The sequence below is a fragment of the Salminus brasiliensis genome, chromosome 2, assembly GCF_030463535.1.
Source record: "Salminus brasiliensis chromosome 2, fSalBra1.hap2, whole genome shotgun sequence".
NCBI classification, from domain to species: Eukaryota; Metazoa; Chordata; class Actinopteri; order Characiformes; family Bryconidae; genus Salminus; species Salminus brasiliensis.
In genome coordinates, this window is record NC_132879.1 from 41,405,689 (window position 1) to 41,424,403 (window position 18,715).

The following is an 18,715-nucleotide window of genomic DNA, read 5'->3' on the forward strand; positions in this document are numbered from 1 at the left end:
TCTCTATATGGCTCTGATCTGAGTTTAAGTTTAACTAAATCTGTGACCATGTGGTCTTTCCTATAACAACCTCAGCTGATTTTGTGCCTCTTGCAGTTTGACAAATGTATGCTGTCTTTACACTGTAAAAAAAAGAAACAGAACATACAGCCTGCCAACAGCAGTGCTACTACAACTTATGCAGCTTCTCTTAGTTGGTGCTTTTTAAAGTAATATAGCTTTACAAACCTTTGTAAGCATTGTGAGAAACATTAAGTAACTAATTAATTGGATACTAACTCTGCTTCCTGTGCCTAGTTGTTATGGTTAAAGTAACTAAAATATTGCCTCCAACAATCCATCCCTCCCACAGCTCTGCTCACAATGATGGAGTCTCAGTTGTCATATCCCATAGTGCTCTATGACACTGTTCTTCATCAGCTTTACAGTACTCTGCTGTGTTGTTACAGCAGATATCTAAGGATAGGTTTAGTTCACAATAAAATGCTGAATAAAGTATTTTACTGTTTAATAAATGGTGTTAAATATTGTACAATTCTGCAAAATGTTTCACAGTGTAGGTTCTGAATAACAGTCCTTCACTTTCCTGTTAGGTGAACATATTCAGATGGATGAAATTTGAGCTGGCCCCTGTTGTCTGCTCATGCCAGTGTTAGTCCATTCCTGGTTGGATGCTGCTGCCTTCCTACCCCATGGTTCAGGCTTTCCTGCTGTGTAAACTTGCTAATATTTTCCAGAATTCCCCTACCCCCTTTGTTTTTCTTTCCTATCTCTTTCCCATGTATTAAGATCCCTTGTTCCTACAGTTCTGTCTCAGTGCTGCCCAACCCAGATCTCTACTACCCATTGATTCATTCACACCACTCTAAGTACTACATATCTGTGCCTTTGACTGCTTTGCCAGCATGGACTTTGCCTGAGCATGTGCCCTACACTCATTCACATTTTTAAAACACATGTTTTGCTGTCACATTAGCAATACACTTCATCATCTTACTCTTTCTGTGCAGTTATTCTTGTTGTTCTGTTATTTTTTATTCTATCTGGTGGAGAATGGGTTCACCTTTTAAACTTTGCTTTTTCACAAGGTTTCTTCCTTTCAGTGTGAGGAAGTTCTTCCTTGTCACTGTTGCCTTCACCTTCCTATAAAGAGGTTTGGACCCAGTGCTCTGTGAAGCTGCTAGGTCATTAAATGTAGGGAATAAATGAATCCTGCTCTATGGATCAGAAATCAGAAGAATAAATCGGTAGAACAACTATCACACTAAATCATAATGAAGTTTTATTCTCCTTCACTCTCGCCCCCTCTCTCTTTCTCTCTCTCACACACCCTCTCACATTCCTTCTATATATTATCTCCTATTCTGTCTACACATTCTCTCTTCTCTTCTTCTCCCTCCACTTCCTTCATTTTTTTCCTCCCGTTTTCTCTCTTTCCATAGTCTCGTTCTCCCATTCTGTCTCTCTCCCTTTCTCTCTCCCTTTCCCCATTGTTTTTTCCTCTTCCTCCACTCCCCATCTCTTTCTCTGTATTCCTTCTAATCTATTCTTTCTCTTTCCCTTCATACTTTTATTCTCCTTCACTCTCGCACCCCCCCCCCCCCCCTCTCTCTCTCACCAGTCTCATCCTCCGTTCCTCTTTGCGCGCGCGCTCCCACTCACCTTGGCTCGACGTCAGTAGCGGTGCAGCAGTGCAGCAGTAACGGGCTCCACGTTTACACTGAGCTCGCGGTTCTCGCGGTTCTCCGCCGACCGTTCGTCCTCTCGCGCCCCCCTCCCTTTTTTCTTCCTCCTCTTCCTCTTTCTCGTTTGCAGTACACGTTACCGGATCTCCTCCTCCGTCAGCGATGGATGGCCCTTGCAGCTCCTGAGCAGGAGAGGGGTTCCTTGGCGCAGTAAAGACGCTGGAGACACGAACAGCGGGGTGGGGAGGGGGGTCGAGCACTGATGTTTTCGGTGTTGAGAAGAAGTTGACCATGCCGTGATGCTTCCCCTTCGACCCTGACGAAGCGCTCGTGGACGATTCGGAGTCACGAACGCGCGCGGCTCGCTTAGGGCAGGCGAGCAAGATGAGCAGAAGTCCTCCACGGTTAGTGGGACCGATGCCGGGCTCCTCGCCGTGGCTGCTGCTGCCTTTTATGCTGCTCCTAGGCTGGTCTCTCGGGATGCCTCACGTTTTAAGATTCGGTAGGAGACATTTGTTGCTATTGCTTACATTTTGCTTGGATGTGCGTTTGGTTGCCTTTCGTGTGTGTCCTGCATTCGATCCCCTGTAGTAAGTTCACCAGTGAATATTCAAGAGCCTAAAGACTGAAAAGACCTTCCTTTGGTTTCAGAATAGCCCCAAAAACATGACATGGCTTTTCAGAGAATGCATTTGTGCAACCTAGTGCTTGCGTCTGAACATGGCAATGAATTTAGCCTACTTACTTTAGCAGCCCGTGTGTGTATGGCAAGATCAGATCAGATCGTCTCAAGGGCTGGTTTATAAACAGCTTGTGTCTAACACCAGCTTTATTGTCTGGAGGTAAGCTATTATTCCTAATCTGTATTTGAATACAGAACCCCACGAGGCCCGACATGATCGGAGATCTATCAAACACTAGCGTTAAAACGAATTACTTGCCCCTGGAGGCTTGTGACACAGATCTAACAAGCCCTGGGAGATACTCTCTCTCTCCATCTCTCTCTCTCTCTCTCTCTCTCTCTCTCTCTCTCTCTCTCTCTCTCAAAACCTAGCTACAAAAAGTGATCTAGCTGCATGCTCGTCAGTACTGTTGCTGAGTGGGAACTATAACACCGAGTACACAATATTTGCCTTTAGACAAAGGCTCCAACTGCCGACCGTTCATAATTCACCCAAACAATGTTATGCAAAGCCGCTGGGCGACGACCCCCTAGCTGATGTATGACTGTGAGTTGCACCACTGCCCCGGTCATTAGAACGTGGCAGCCGAGTGTGAGCGAGATGCTTAGTGACCGCTGTCATCCATCGGCGTCAACACGAAGGGGGTACGAGGGGTCTGAATGCCCTGTTTGAGAGTCAAAGCGCGTGTGCACATTGCCGCTGTGGAGCCTGGGGGTGGGGATTGAGGTGGTGGTGTGTGTGTGTGTGTGTGTGTGGGGGGGGGGGGGGGTGCACGCATGCAGTCGGTCGCCCTCGCTTCCGTGCTACACCGATTTCCTTTTCATGTGCACTCGGGAGACGAACAGACGACTTGTGTACTACAAATCAGACGCGCTGCAGTGATTCACGAGAGGTAGTCCCTCCTGGCTGTGGAGCCAAACCGTATTTATGCCCTCCTCCGTTGATTCTGCGTTGATTATATTTCTGTTTGCAACTAGAGGCCGTCAGTTTCAGCACCGCGGACAGCGGCTCAGTTTAGGCGGAGCAGAAAAGCGTGGCAGGGCCTACCGTCTTTAACACAGAGGCTCCTAAATGGTTCTTGGTTTCAGAAGTGGGAATACCAAAGGGGAATTCCACAGGCTTTTTGCAATTGCAGCTCAATTAAATGATGACGATGCAGATAAGGGCACTAATTGGCTGTAAAATACACTAAACTTACAAATCCAGAATTGTTCACAGTGGTGGTGATGGGAACCAGATATCTGAAGTCTCAAAAAGCTACCTCACAGAAAGCTGATACACATTGATGTTTCATTGATTTAAAATAAGGTACATGTTGGTAGTTCCCAAAAATCCCAAAACAAAATGTCTTTTCATATGTAACAGTTCTTTATGATTATTATTTATATATTACCTTTTTAAAATCACAATAATTGGAATATGCAGATCTCTTAAAAATTATGTTGCCACCATATTTAAGCATTATATTGGAACATTTATATTTTATTCACTGAAGTTGTCATGTGTACAAACAAAACAAAAGCCATATTACTCCTTATATTTTTTAAACTTTTAAATTACAAAGTAACTCTCAATGAAAAAAGACCATGAGAACGACCAACCAAACCTGTATTCCTGCAATAAAAAATACTTTCCAAGCATCATTTTGGTTCTAATGCCTAGTTATGTGTCCTCTTGCCTTAGTGTCACTCACCAGTCTCTTCAGTTCCTGTCCATTTAAGTCCTTTCTTTCTCATTAACTACATGCACATTAGCTGAAGTTTGTGTGAATTTGTTGAAATTGAGATCTGGTGATTTTGCATGTCATTCAAGTGTCCCTGTTCTCCACCATGTACCAGGATCCACCATTCTAATTGAACATAAAGTTAGTAGAGGAGTGGGCTAAACTGGAGAGAGACTTGAGACTAGTGTAATCATTGCCTGACAGTTATTAAAGCAAGGGGATACATAACCAAGTACTGGAAAAGGAACAGTGAGTTTAACAATGTTTAATGTTGTCACACTGTTAAAAGCATTGTTAAAACAGATTTTGACAGTTGCCACACTTTCACTTAAGTACTTAATTTGTCCACCCTGGCCTGGCTTTAAAGAACTATATTGTCAAATAAATTTTATTGGAACAGAAACTTTATGTTGTGTGGAGGTTATTTAAAGTGTTAAAAATGTTCTCCATGCTCACACATCTAATTAAAAAAAAATTCTTTAAGGAAGAAAAAAAGAAGAAAGGTTCTTATGAGAACCAAATGGGCTAATTTAAAGGCATAGCTTCAAATAACACTTTTTTACAAACAAATTTACAGTAACAATTACAATCACCAGGAGCAAAGTTTCTTACCTCTGGCCCTGGTGGCCCATCTGCCCTCACCATTGTTGTGTTTTGTCTATTCTAACATATCTAAATAGCTCAGAAAAGACCTGATACCTGATAACCACAGGACTGTATTTGGGACACACTCTTCACAGAGCTCCAGTAAACTCCAGATGACCTGGATGTATTGCAGTTTGACATATAGACATATTGCACAGTTGTTTCAACTCATCAGCTAATCATCAAGCTCTCTAGGCACCGACTTAAAAGTATGTGCGCAGGAGCGATAGGTTACAAAAAGGCTAGCAAGTGTAAAGCTATATATTTAAGCCTAAATAATAATACTAAACCTTTTATATGTACAGTGTTTCTGAAACCTGTTACTTCACAACTGCGATGCAATACCATGAAAACAGACAACAATGTACACATAAAATAATAACATAGAAAGAACAATAAGATAATAACAAATAAGAGCAAGTCTGTCAAAAACAAAACACCCTGCAGAGTAAAGCATTTCCTACCTGAAAATTAAGACAACCAAGATGAATACTTAATTTATCAATTCACTGTTTTGAAGAAAGAGGAAGTTGTGAAACTATGTGAAAGATCATGCATGGAAGCTAATCTAAATTATGGGACTAAGCTGTGACATTTTCATAGGAGTATTCATATATGCTAGTTCAAACTATATGCTGCACAGCATTGCTAAAATTGTTGATTTGTATATCAGTAAGCTGTGAAGGGGGCTAGGCATGACAACATCAGAGCAAACAAACAAATTAAAGCTTTTGTTTTTGGTCTCATTTACTTGTTTGTGAGGAGGAGACATTCCCTTGCAGCGGTTCTTTACCATGGGAATTGTTCTTCTGAGGCTTATTTGTGGAGACTGTGCAGCTCCTAGCCATTCAGTGCACTGCTGATGAGGAGCTAGACAGTATGAGCAAGCAGAAGGAAATAACCTATACTCTCAGGGCCAGAACTTTGACTTCTCTGTCCCAGAACAAAGTCAAGCCACAAGCACCACTGTCTGAATTCGCTTTTCCACCTTTTTTGGTTTTTGCTGTATGGTTAGCGTGTGAGCTTGTGTGCTCTCCTTGCAGAGATATTTGTAAATAATCACTTTGCAAGCCGTTCACCCTCCTATCTGACTGCTCTCATTATCTGCACCATTTCATCTCCAATAGAAGAATAGATTGCTTAGACATCATTCTCACAGAAGAGTGACTAAGAGGAAGTGGGGCACAACCTAGCAACCTATTTTTTCTAAATAATGATAAAAGTATTTGAGAAAGATAAGATCATTTTTGTACGAAATTGTCTGCATGCCACTGCATTTATGTAATTTTCCCAAGCTAATCTCAGCCTTAGATGTTCCACCCACATGTATACAGATAACAGATATCTGGTATCTATTATGCATTAATCTGACCTGTAGTTACTTGATAATACGCCTTAGTGTGTAATAAGTCTTTCTGTGCTAAGAGTTAATATGCACTTCTGAAGTATTGCTTTTCAAGCTACAATTTAGTCATGAAAAGCGAACATCTGCCTGCACTGGACACCTTGATGAAGAATTCCCTTTTTAGAGTGAGATATATCAGTGGAATATAACACCACATTATATACATCACACCCAAACCCTAAGTGGGCTGTGACTGCTTGTTTTGTTTGGTAGTCAACAATATGGTACTCTGATGGGCTCCAAGTGGTCCAGCGGACTAAGGTGCTGCCACTATGACCCGAGGATAATGTAGGATGGAGAGCACAATTGGTCATGCTGCCTGCCATCAGCAGCCAGAGCTCAAGAGAGCACAATTGGTCTTGCTTACTCCCGGTGTGTAGATGGCTTGATCTCTCTCTTCACATGACTTTAGTGTAATGCTGGCCGGCAGGGGCATCTACTAGCTGATGCATCACAGCTAGGTACCATTGCATGTTGGTGGCCCGGTGATGCTGCACAGTCAGCAGTTGATAAGAGGCTGTAGATAATTACACATGTGTCAGTGTTAAGAGCATTACATGTGATAGGGGGAGAGTACTACCGAGTGGGTTGAGTAATTGGCTATCACAAATAGCCATTGGAGGAAAGAAAATGGTAGTCTGATGATAGGAAGAAGTACAGCTCGTGAGACTACCAGGGCAGAGATGTCAGCATTTCACTGCAGACGTGACACTCAATAAACAATTAGCAACACACCGAATGACCCTTTTCTCCAGCAGCAGGTTTGTGATTCCATTACCATGAGGTGGATTCGAACAGGACTAATCTGAGAAAGCTCCAGACTCAGCAAATTATAGAAGGTCATTCACTCTAGAATGACTGTGAAAGCTTGACACCTTGCAAAACCACACCGCTTTACAATCATGGACACTGTAAACTGATGGAAAGTAGAGATAAATTTGCTTACATATCATTTCTTTCTTATCTATGAAAAAAGCTCCTTCAAGCCACATGGATTGAACAAGCCTGACAGGGCGTTATATCAGCATCACAGAAAGCTGAGTCTGGAATAATGGAATAAAATCCCAGAACGTATGTGCGTGCACACTAGTGACAGCACATTACTCATCCTTCACACACCTTGCTTCTTTCAGTTGAAAGCCTGACTCAGCTTAGCTTCTTTTTGGTAGATTGTTAAGCCCCCATACACTTGTATGTTCGCACCACAAGATGTACAGTGCTCTGTATCTGTAACACTGCTAAGAGCTTCCAAAATGTTTTCATGTAGTTGTTTTACACAAGCGATCATGTGAGACATACCACCCTACAAATTGCAGAGATGCAGCACTAAGCAAACCCACACACACACACACAGAAATACATGTGTTATACTTTTGTGTCATTTTGTGTAATCTGTAAACCACATTGGGTAGCTATACTGAAAATATGTACTATAAATATGTACTATATTACTATATATTGGGATTTCATCACATTTATCAATAAAGACATTAGTGGAGCAACACAGCTGGCTAGTTAGTATATAACATTAGCTATTCTAATAAAAGATTGACAGCAGTTGTCTTTCACAGTCATTTAACCCCCAGGGGCAACAGAAAAAGTCACTGTTGTAAACAGAACAGCAACAGTGTCATTATTTTTGACCCTATAGGCAGGGGTAGTTCTTTATTTCCTTATTTCGAACACTCTGCTATGGAGCTGCAGGACACTGAACTGAACTGATGCACAATGAATGAGTGTTCAACTGTAAATCCTGCCACAGAGAACACTGAGCAAAAAGAGAGACCAATCGGGATGCTCTCTGTGTCAATTTCTCGCTCCGTCACATTCGCTTGCTCCCAAAAAGTGTACAAGCAAGCCTGATATTCACAATTCATATTCCTGGGATATTGTATGTCATTTCAGGACATCCAGGATTCAGGAGAGCCACTGTCAAAATGTGGGAGAATCCTGCGAGTTGCATTGAGAGGTGGGATGTCTGTTATGTGAAAGCATAACATTCAGAATGAATTACAGGACCCTACAGCGCCCTGCTTAATTTCATGTCTGTATTTGTACAGTACAACAACACTGACCAGATTAAAAGTAGCTAACACTGTTGCTTAATGTATGAAATGTCTATGCATTGCTCTTATGTTTTTTTTGTGGTTCTGTGAATTCTTTAATTGATTTTCTTTAATTGATTGCTGTTCAGGTTGTTTTACACAAGTTAGCCTGTGCCTTGCATCTGACTCCAATGCCAGAGTAACGAATTACATAGCACATGTGTGTTAGTGCAGGTTTTCTTTTACTGCTTGAATACTGCTGGCTTTGCTCTGGCTGCTCAGTATGCTTCCTTAGGCATCCCAGCAGGGTGTTCCTGAGATGAGCTGTTGCTGAGTGTGAAGAGTCATCCAAAATGCCTTGGTGGCAAATCAGAAAAAACAGGAATTTTCCCAGTGGGCCACTTAGGTTTCAGCTGACTGTGTTGATTTTCACTTAAAATGTATTTGTAAAAGCTATTTCAGCAACATGCCTGAAGTAGTTTTCTGTTTTCGTTTGGAACCCCACAGGCGAACAATTGTATTGTTTGGTCACTTTAAAAACTCTGATTCCTTGATATGTAATCATCAAAACAGTTAGTAGATTAATAATATTACCTCATCACTTATATAATTAGCAGTGATAGAATACGCTATTAAAAGCATACAATCCTTGAGAAACATTTGAAAGTTCTTTAATTTGTGTTTAGGGTGCCTTAAGGAACCTTCAGTAAAAGGTTTTTAGAAAAAATGGGTTCCTTGAAGGTTTTTCAATGCACCTTAAGAGGTTCTTCCATAGTTCCAAACAGAAGAACCTCCAAAAAACATCATACTTGTAACAGTGTGCCTTCCCTGATGTTTTAAAAGATTATTCTACTAGCAGATGTAACAGAGAATGTATTTATTTTATTATCTGTGGGATCAAGCTGCCCTCCAATGAATCCACTGAAAAAGGGTGATATAAAAATAAATGATTCATTTGCTGGCAACCATATAAAATTCCTGGCAACTGTAGTTTTTTATTGTTGCAAACTGCAAGTGATGTAGAGAAAAATCAAAATATCAGAGCAATAGTAGAGATGTGCTAAATAATTTGGATTTCTGAATTTTAATTTTGATTCATGGATTTCATTCATGGATTGGTATTCTGATAACTGCCATACTGGAAAAATATAGCAAGATAGTGCTAGCTGACTAGTCTAAACATGGCTCCCATGACCAGTCGCTCCAAGACACAAGTTTGCATTCTCAACGCTTGTGTTGGTAGCTTAGCAGTTAGTCAAACAGCTAAACTGAAGCCTAGCTTAGCGAGTGGGCCACAGGTCTAAAACCATGGAGGAAAAAAAACTTCAAACATTTCAAGAAAATATTAAATTGCGCTTGTCCACTTTGTTTTTCACTCTGTGAGCAAACAGAGCTTTATATTTGATCATTTTTCAGTTGCAAAATAAGACTTGGTTGAGGTGGGTCAGAGGTGGGTCAGAAGCCACCTAAATGTAGAACCATTTGCGTACTGGTGCAATTTACAGCCTCCGGCCCTGGTAATACCGTATACCACATCTTTGTTTTTTTTTGTTTTTTTGCAAAGGTGAAGCAAAACATTTGATAAAGCTGGAGCAGCCAAATCTGGTTTCAGGCTGCAGATTTGTATAGAATCACACCTGTGATGCGATCTTATGCGATTGTAGATATTCTTAATATTGGAGCCTGATCCACAACTGCTTTTTTTCGCTTATTTTCTCCAACAAAATGAAATAAGTAATTTAGTTGTGAATCTGTTTTCTGCTGTTTAAACAGAGCCAATATTGCCTCACATATTGGCCATTCAGTATTAACATGGAGAAACATGGAGCCACAGTGAAGCCGCTCACAACAGCTTTGAGGTAACCAAGCCGAGACGTGTTAGGCATTAGCATGCATCACACACAACGGCTAGAGGGAAGGGTTGAGGGAAAGAGAGACAGAGAGAGGGAGAGAGAGATGCATGAATTCAGTAGGTCATGCTCAAAGTCCAAGGTCCTTCCTGTGAGATTTATGGTTCAGAAATGTATGATTAAAAGCGTTCTTAAAATGTAATTTATTAGAAGTCCTCACACTGCCCAAGAAGTGCATAAAATATCACTAAAAAGGACAAAAATGACATTCTGATCACACAGGAAGAGAAACTAAAAACAGAATGTGTTGGAATGACTGACAACTATTTTATTATTTTAATCGCAGTAGCCAAGTAAAAGAATTCAGTAGCCGAGTAAAAAAATGAAATTTAATGCCAATAAAAGTAATTAATCCAAAATGTATTTTGTGATCAACATCTGCTTCCTTACTTTTCTGCACTGAAGCTCTAAAGTTATTATAACTAATACGAAAGGAAAGCTTTATTAACATGTTAGAACAGGACAAACTATCTGAATCATTAAACACTTGTCTCAAAAAACATTTGAGTTGTTAAATAATCCCAACTGATTATGTGGTTTATGACATTCTGTTATCTATAAAAATGTATAACAGTACAAAATTCTGATTGCTGGCTGCTCCAGTAAGTATAGCAAAAACAAGACAATAAATAAATAAAGACATAAATAAAGCACATGTATTTTAAACAAAATACAAAATAATAAAATCCAAAAATACAAAATGAATCTTATGTTACAGTGATTTGATTATTGTATTATTGCATTTCAGGGGAGGGGTCAACAAATCGGTTTACAATCTCTTTTGTATTATAAATACACAGCTGTGTTAATGAAAACCAATGAAGCTATTATAAGGCTCAAAAACAAGATTAAAACCATTAGACATCGGTCAAACCTCAGAATCAACGGTGTGGAAAATCATTAAAAAGAAAGAGTGCACTGGTTAATCGCTATTAATCACAAAGAGTTTAGTCCTGCTGCTGATGGCAGAAGAATCCTCACTATGGTAAAAAAATCTGTCCAACAGATTAGAAGCTGTGTTCAGGAGCATTATTAAGCACACAATGTTGGATGATCATCACCCCTTATCCCAGAAGTACTGTACTGTGACCATTAAACATTATAAAGTACTGTTACTATGCACTCTGACACACATAAATCTTTTTTTAGTATTAGTACAGCAATTGAAATTGCTGCACGCACACACACACGCACACACCTGTCAGCTTCTGTTTGGTAAACATGTCTAATGCTCACCATGGCAACTCTCAGTATGATGGAAAAGGGATCTTGAAAGGCTAATCATTATCTCAAGAGCCTGAGAGAACATGCTTCATATCCTCCATTCTCCCATATTACTCTCTCACTGTTCCTTTGTTTCTGCTCTCTCTCACTCTCTCTCTTTTTTCAAAGCCAATTTGAAATTATAAACCTTGAAATTATAAATCTTAAATTCTAAAATAAATGTACAAACACTGAAACATCTGAAATTCCTACACTGATATCAGCTGTTTTTATATATAAATATGTATAATAAACACCATAAGGCATTGTACACAGTGCTAGTAGCAATAAGCCACAATATACAGATGCAATAAAAATAATTTATTTGCAAATTAGGTTTATTAGGAAAATGTACAAACCTTCAGTCATTTGCAATAAACCAATCAAACAAGGCCAAATGAAATAGTTTAACACAACTAATAGAACAAGTGCTTTCTCCAGATTTAACACAAAATGACACTTAATCACTACTGCAGTTTCAGAATTATTCAATTATTTAAGCCTTTTGGAAAATAAATATGCTTAAAAGTAGTTTTCTTTTTTTAAGTGTACACAAAACATTGTAAAATTACAGAAATTCTCTATAAATTGACAACCCAAGTATGTGGGTTAAAAACTGAAACCTCAGTGTCTGCTGCCACCAAAACTTGCTTAAGGTCTTTTGCAGTCACTCGAGGGTTTTTGACTGCCTGCCTCCTCAGGAATCTGAAGCTAGTGATAGTGTCCTCTTTTGTTATGTCCAGGTAGTGTTCCTTTAATGTTGAACTTGTAAACTATGCTTTCAACTGTATCTTTTGCAACATTCAGTGCTTTCAGTGCGTTTTCTTTTTTCAGCAAGGCAATGATCTCTTTGGACTTTCTGAACAACTCTCTTGACCAAATTTCTAACATGCTATCAAACATCACAGTCAACAAACTCTTAGCCAGTCCAGGAATTTGATGTGTTTTATCTCAAGCACAAATGATACAACAAATGAAGCCCTCGATTTGCCACCTGAATTGCAAATATGTGTTATTATGAGAGATTCTGTTCAGGGGGTTGACTAATAAAACACTGCAGGAGTCATTAAAAGTGTCATTTTGTGTTGAATTTAGAGAAAGCAGTTGGTATATTAGGTGTGTTGAGCTATTTAAATCGGTTTTGTTTGCTTGGTTATAAAAGAACAGTGTACTGAATGGGGGCTCAGCGGTTAGAGCTCCAGCCTATTGATGACAGGGTTGTGGGTTTGATATCTGGGCTCGGCAAGCTGCCACTGTTGGGCCCTTGAGCAAGGCCCTTCACCCTCTTTGCTCCCTGCCGTGCGAGCAATGGATGCCCACTGCTCCAGGCATGTGTGCTCACTGTGCACTGTGTGTGTTTCACTGGTGTGTATGTGTGTGTTCACTGCACGGATGGGATATATGCGGATGCGGAATTCCATCTGTGCTCGTCACAAAGGGTCAGTGTGGTTGTTTAATATTTTAATGTTTAATGTTTTAATAGAACTGGATGTTTATAAAAAGTGGATACAGGTAGGTTATAAAATAACAACATATTGAGTAAAAGTGGATACAGTTGGGTTATAAAAGAACAGTGTAAAAGCATAATACAAGTAGGCACTCTGTTGACATGATTGCATCTCACAGTTAATGTTTTTTTTCAGAAGCTGTAAATCTCCCATTCGATCACATCCCAGTTGGTATATTAAGTGTGTTGAGCTATTTAAATCGGTTTTGTTTGCTTGATTTATTAACTGCTAAAAGTTTGGACATTTTATTAGTAAACCTAATTTGCAAGGAGGGTTGAATCATTTTTATTGCAACAGCAGCAATATTTGCCTCTTTCCTCCTGTACAGTCCCTCACAGCACATCGCTGAGCTGTGTGGAAGGAACAGTTCCTTCTTTGATAGTCACGTCCTTTTTGTAAATCATCTGAGGCCTGATGCAGAGATGGAGCCTGTTAATCTCTGATAGTTATCTACTTCTTCTCAATAGGACAATCTTCTTTGCGACTGTGCTGTGGACACTCATCTCCAGATGGATGAAAGATGTGAAGCTTCTCACTCTCTAGAGACATGACCTTTATGCTGAGAGCTAAATACAGCAGAAACGATGAACAATTTTAGCAGCAGAAAAAGAGGATTATGGCAAGAGAGCTGCTGCAATACAGGAAAGAAGATAGAGAGAGAGAAAGCAAGAGAGAGAGAGACAGAGACACAGAGTATTCTTTGATGATAAAGAGCTGAAACTATGCTTTGCTTTTGATGACAGCATCAATGAATGTACTTATGAGCACATATCTGTAGAGATACATGACTAACACAGTGGAAAATCTCTTATTAATTTCAAATCCAAGGGTTTGAGTAGTCTCTTCACACACACACACACGCATGCATGCACACACACACATACACACACACAATGAACATTATGCATGCTTGGCTGTAGCTAGATTAATACATTAATAAAGCCCATACCATCCATTACATATCTGCTAGAGTGGACTAAAAGAAATGACCTCAGCAGACTAAGAAGAAATTGCCTAAAGAAACTAAAATCTGCCCAGATCTGAGCAGATCTACACAACTAAAAACAAGCACAAACAAGTGAGAGTTTGGACTGAAGCAGAAATGGTGTGCAATGGTGTGTAAAGCGGTATAATGGTACGAATGTTTGTATTGAACACTTACGGTAGGGGGGGTCATGATTTGGTTTCTCATAGAGAATAAGTATGTGATCAGATTGATGAATGTAATGTGGAACCAAAGTTCACAAGTGCGAGTTCCACCCAGAAATGTAAGCAATGTTCTTTGCAGATTGTCACGAGCAAGAACTGCATAGAGTGTTGCGTAAGCAAACGGATAAGCTGAGTATTCTGCGTCGCATGACTGTGCTTGAAACACGTGCCTGTGTGAAAGCCCACTTTTGCTGCATAACGCCAGTCCCTGCTGCTAGACTCTGGTCAGAAATAATCCCCTCTGTCTGCAGTGACTATTTTTTTACCTAGTAACACACTAGTGAAACCAGTACTGACAGTGATTAGATAAAAAGGAACTCTACAGCGTCAAAGTATTGAGATCAGCTTAAATGGTAGAGAGAGTGTTTCATGTGAACCTTGCTAAATTATTTCAGAGGGATCTTTAATTTGTGGAGGAAAATTCTGTCTTGTAGTCCTGGATAAAAGTGGATACAAGTGGGTTATAAAAGAACAGTGTACTGAGAACAAGTGGAAACAGGTGGGTTATAAAAGAACAACGTTTTGAGGAAAAGTGAATACAGGTGGGCCTTTAAAAGAACGGGGTACTAAGTAGAACTGGATACAAGTTGGTTACTAAAGAACTGTGTACTGAATAAAATTAGATACAAGAGGGGTGCAAAAAAACTGTGTTCTAAGTAAAAGTGGATACAGATGGTTTACAAAAGAACAGCATACTGAGTAAAAGTGGATACAGGTGGGCTATAAAAGAACAGTGAAATGAGTGCAAGTGTATACAGGTGGGTTATAAAAGAACAGTGAACTGAGTGCAAGTGTATACAGATGGATTATAAAAGAACAGCATTCTGAGGAAATGTGTATACAGGTAGGTTACAAAAGAACAGTGTACTGAATAAAAGTGAATACAGGTGGGTTGTAAAAAACAGTGTACTGAGTACAAGTGGATACAGGTGGGCTATATAAGAACAGTGTACTGAATAAAAGTGGATACAGGTGGGTTATGAAAGAACAATGTACTGAATAAAAGTGAATACAGGTGGGTTATAAAAGAACAGCATACTGAATAAAAGTGGATACAGGTGGGTTGTAAAAGAACAGTGTGCTGAATGGGGGCTCAGTGGTTAGAGCTCCGGCCTATTGATGACAGGGTTGTGGGTTCGATATCCGGGCTTGGCAAGCTGCCGCTGTTGGGCCCTTGAACAAGGCCCTTCACCCTCTTTGCTCTCCTGCCGCGCGAGCAATGGATGCCCACCGCTCCGGGCATGTGTGCTCACTGTGCATTGTGTGTGCTTCACTGGTGTGTATGTGTGTGTTCACTGCATGGATGGGATAAATGCAGATGTGGAATTCTATCTGTGCCCGTCACAGAGGGTCAATGTGGTTGTTTAATATTTTAATGTTTAATGTTTCAATAGAACTGGATGTTTATAAAAAAGTGGATATAGGTGGGTTATAAAATAACAACATACTGAGTAAAAGTGGATACAGGTGGGTTATAAAAGATGATGCGTCTCGCAGTTAATGTTTTTTTTCAGAAGCACTTTTGTGCTGTAAATCTCTGTAAATCCATTCGATCACATCCCAAGGTTTTTTTTGTGGACTTTCCTGATGACTAGGATATCCACTGAAGAACATTGTTCATGTTGTTTTCATGAAACCTGTTTAAAATTACTAAGAGCCTGTTCATAGCTGGCATTATGAAACATGCATTTTGAAACTGGATAGTGTCTGGATATGCCCTGACCAGATTTTGTTTACAGTTGTGATCAGATGAAATCCGATTTCCTGTGTGAACACATACGTTCTGTTTCACCTCCTGTAAACAACAGTTTCTCATCATGGTTGTCTGGCTTTGGGAGACAGTATAGTGGTGAACAGTATGTGAACAGTATAGAGGAACTGTGTGGGTTCTACAACACAGTGGAATAATAAATGGTTTTCGTAACAGCTCTATCAAAAATGTAAAGTAAATATGACTATTTAAACCGCAAGGGGACTAACTCTAAAATAATGCTCTCCCCTATTGGTGTATTAGCACAAATGTAAGCATGTGCACACACACGCACATAAACACAGGGAGAGGGAGATACAGAGAGCAAGTGGGAAAGAGAAGCCAGAATCTTGTAGTTTTTTTCCTTTACACCTGTATTAAATGTGGATGAGATTCATTTCTGACCACTTCCAAATGTTGTTTGAGTGATTGGATCATAATCTGATCTCAATGTTTCCAGGCGGGTTTATACCTGGCTTTTCATAGGGGCAATTAAAATCCAAATGTGATCCGATCACGAAAAATGCATGTTAACACCAGGCTCTTAGATAAGATTGGTAGATTGGTAGTTGTCTGTCTGGCCCACTGCCATATAGCAGGTTGTGTCTATAGATTCATGCTGTTGGTGCCAAACAGTAGGTGTTACCCTACCATCTGTGTGCCTCAGCAGAAATTAGAAATTCAGAAAAGAGTTTTGTTAGACCAGGCTAAGACTCACAGTCTTTAACTTTCTAGTTTTGGTGAACATATGCCCAAAGTAGCTGCAGCTTTCTGTTCTTGGCTGACAGAAGTATTCTGGTGTATCTACCAGCAGAGACTAAAATACCAGTCTACAGGAGATTCTCCTCATTCATGAGCAGAAGTGAGCAAAGGCCTTTTGCTTGTAAGAACACCCCTTAATATGTATAAACACCAACACATATAGATAAATCTTATATACAGTTAAATAGAACTTTTATTATCTGACCTATAATTCCCACCAGAAAGAAGTATCCCATGAATCTACTGAGGTAAGGTAAACGGTAAGGTATTATTCAGATATTAATATCATTATTCAGTAACTACTGTAAAACTTATATGTACTAAGTAGTAGTAGTAGTAATTAGTATTTAGAAATGAAGGGCTATGTTAGGTGATCTTGCAGTCCTAATAAACAACTAATCAATTTCCTTCTTTTGAAAAGGCGCATCAAGTCCTTTTCTGATTCTTTTTATCAGCATTGCACATAAAAAAAACAGTTTATCAATACACTTCCCTTATGCTCTTTAAACATGTGATTTTCTGGATTTGGTTGGTGAAGTAGTTATTGGACCTGTTTTAAATGTTTATCATTGGTAGTTTGCTTTGCAGCGTTTCCATTTTGTATAAGAGAAGTAAACAGCACAAACAAATTAATCAACAATATGCCTTAACAGTATGCAGAATCCTATTACATACAACTTCACTGGATGGCTGAGCTGTAGCTTTGTAGAAAACTGAAATGGACAGAATGACCCTGCTGCCCTTAGATGATGACAGAAAATGAGAAATCATGACAAAAACCCAACCTTCCACCTCCTTCACACACACCTCTAAACATGAACAACAGATAAAATGTCAAAGGCCTTTTCAGAAGCCCCAAAAAACGCACATCGCGAATAGCAAGACAGAAAAAAAAAAGAGTTCACAGAGAGGAAATGACGGTTTGAAACAAGTTTGACACAAAAAACAGAAGAGAAGAGGGAGAGAAATTCCATTTGAAATATATCTTGTTGAATGTTGCACACTTAGAAATGTCAGTCTGCCCTCTTAACACTGCATCATTAGCACACTCACACTCTTGGAACACCACCACATTAACACATTTAATGCCAGTCTGATAAACTCATTTGATCAGTCAGCTGTCCTTTCTGAGGCTCTTGGGGGTTGGTTTTACAACACTGAAACTGTATGTGATGATCTGATTAAAAACAGCACTACGTAGCATTTTTACCCTAAAATAACAGAATCACTACTCCAGACTCGACACACTACTAACTGCACTATGTAACATTAGTAAGGCACTAATATAAAATTATTAAAGCTTACATTTCTATTTGCTTTATATCTTTAACACAAATTTGTAAAATCTGTAAAAAAAATATTAAAATCTGTGGAATACCTGACCCTGACAAAAATACCTGTGCCAAATGAGAAATTAACTATCTTTGTTGATTGTCCACCTTTGCACCTATAGTTATCTTAAAAATTGTCTAACTTAAAGAAATACCTTTGAATAAATCCAACCAAAATAGTGAAAATAAAACTTCTTCAGTGGCATACACCATGAACTACTCCATGGACCTTGAACAACTCTCATTTTCATGATTTTCAGGGGAGATGTTAAATTTTTATTGTAGAAATCTGTACAAGTTGGATGTTCTACTGTAGTCTAAAGGTCGAATGGCGAGCATATAGATGTTTAAATCTTAGCTTTGAATTATGAATACTCTAGTTTACAAACTTGCTTCTGTTTATGGCCACACCACACTAAGAATGTCTTATCTCGGAAGCTGAACAGGGTCGGCCTGGTTAGTACTTAGTATGTAGAGAATTTGTGTATTCAAATATGTGACCTCATGCATGCTCTTAAAAAGGGTTTGTGCACAAAGTTTTTTGGGGATTTTCCATTGTTTTTTGGACCTAGGAAATCACACAATGAAAGAGCATTAGGGCCTAATTGTGACCTCTGAGTCACTTTTTGCTATTTACAGAATATGAGACATAGCATTGCAGACCATTGAAAAACTGCTGGCAATGTTTTTAGAATAATCGTATTTATGAGTTTGTGGGATGTTTCTGCCTTGGATTTTGTGTTTAGTATATGGCAGGTATACATGTCCATGTAATTACAGTGCCTCCACTGTGTTT

General features: G+C 39.4%; 1 protein-coding gene across 2 annotated transcripts in view; it reads left to right on the forward strand.

Annotated features, from left to right (window-relative positions):
• Nucleotides 1-1,672: 1,672 nt before the first annotated feature.
• The window catches only part of LOC140549291 (glutamate receptor ionotropic, kainate 2-like), a 54,061-nt gene continuing 37,018 nt past the window's right edge, over nucleotides 1,673-18,715 (forward strand). For both annotated transcript variants that reach the window (XM_072672782.1, XM_072672783.1), the window contains exon 1: nucleotides 1,673-2,187. In XM_072672782.1, coding sequence (XP_072528883.1) covers nucleotides 2,070-2,187 — 118 coding nt within the window. In that variant the 5' untranslated portion in view covers nucleotides 1,673-2,069. The remainder of the gene's footprint in view (nucleotides 2,188-18,715) is intronic.